Consider the following 963-nt stretch of genomic DNA (forward strand, 5'->3'; position numbering starts at 1 on the left):
TGATAACAATGTGAATCGATCGACACCAACGTTTTAGAAGCGTTCTGTAGTCTATAGTCGCATCACTCTCAAATTCAAGAAAATTTCCATATGCATAACTGTTCAATTCACACTGTATAGTGGGAATTGTCTCTCGCCGAACCTTCACGCGCCACGAAATTCCCCCTACCTGGACTCGCTTTCCTCGCGCGCCAATCCGGATTCCTATGCTTCCGATGATCACGACGAGGGTGAGCCTCTGCCGCCGCCGCCTCCTCCCCACCGTCCCTCGGCTCTTCATGCACGGGGACGGGCTTCGGTTGAGGCTTCGCAATTTTGGAGTCCTTCATACAACTGATGATCGACTCTGCATCCGGACCAAGGTGTCGCCTTAGACTCGGCCAAGCGTATTCAGCAATCGCCTCGCGCAGGGCCGGCAGGGGATCGGCGAATGCGGTCTGTAGGGTCGAAACAGCACTGTCGTTCATGATAGCTAAACAGGGTAGACAATCCTGGCAATAAGGAGAGCACGTCAACCCGCACAGGTTCAATCCTCTCATATGATGATATTCTGCAAATATACAAATACACATATTCACCCTTCCGCAGAATGCTAATGGAATCCCGAAAATGGTAGAAATTTGTACGAAATCTTTTATTATATACAAATTCATCCTAGAGGACTACGAATTCATGCTGCACTCCTTTTCAGCCGAATTGACGTAATTATCAATTCTCTACAGTTTCCGATATATCTTGATTCTTATACAACGACAATTAACACAGGGGAAGCCAGAACGTTGCTATGTCGATGGAAGCCGACCATCATCATCACTATGTGGTGCTCCTGTGATAAGTGTCTACTTGTCTCTTATTGTGTTCTGGTAGCTTATGTATCTCAACGTAGCGTCACTATAGCCTTCTGTCAATGAGTACGAGTTGATAAGCCTTTTCTATATCAACTCCTAATCTAATAGATATCGA

General features: G+C 46.3%; 1 protein-coding gene across 1 annotated transcript; it reads right to left on the minus strand.

Moving 5' to 3' along the window:
• Window positions 1-169: 169 nt before the first annotated feature.
• Pmar_PMAR000610 (hypothetical protein) lies at window positions 170-467 on the minus strand (the record flags this gene model as incomplete). The annotated part of the gene is made up of 1 exon (XM_002778731.1): window positions 170-467. A coding segment is annotated over one exon (298 nt), but the record flags the coding sequence as incomplete, so codon positions are not given.
• Between the last annotated feature and the right edge of the window lie 496 nt (window positions 468-963).

Source organism: Perkinsus marinus (genome assembly GCF_000006405.1).
Source record: "Perkinsus marinus ATCC 50983 genomic scaffold scf_1104296948274, whole genome shotgun sequence".
Classification (NCBI taxonomy): Eukaryota; Perkinsozoa; order Perkinsida; family Perkinsidae; genus Perkinsus; species Perkinsus marinus.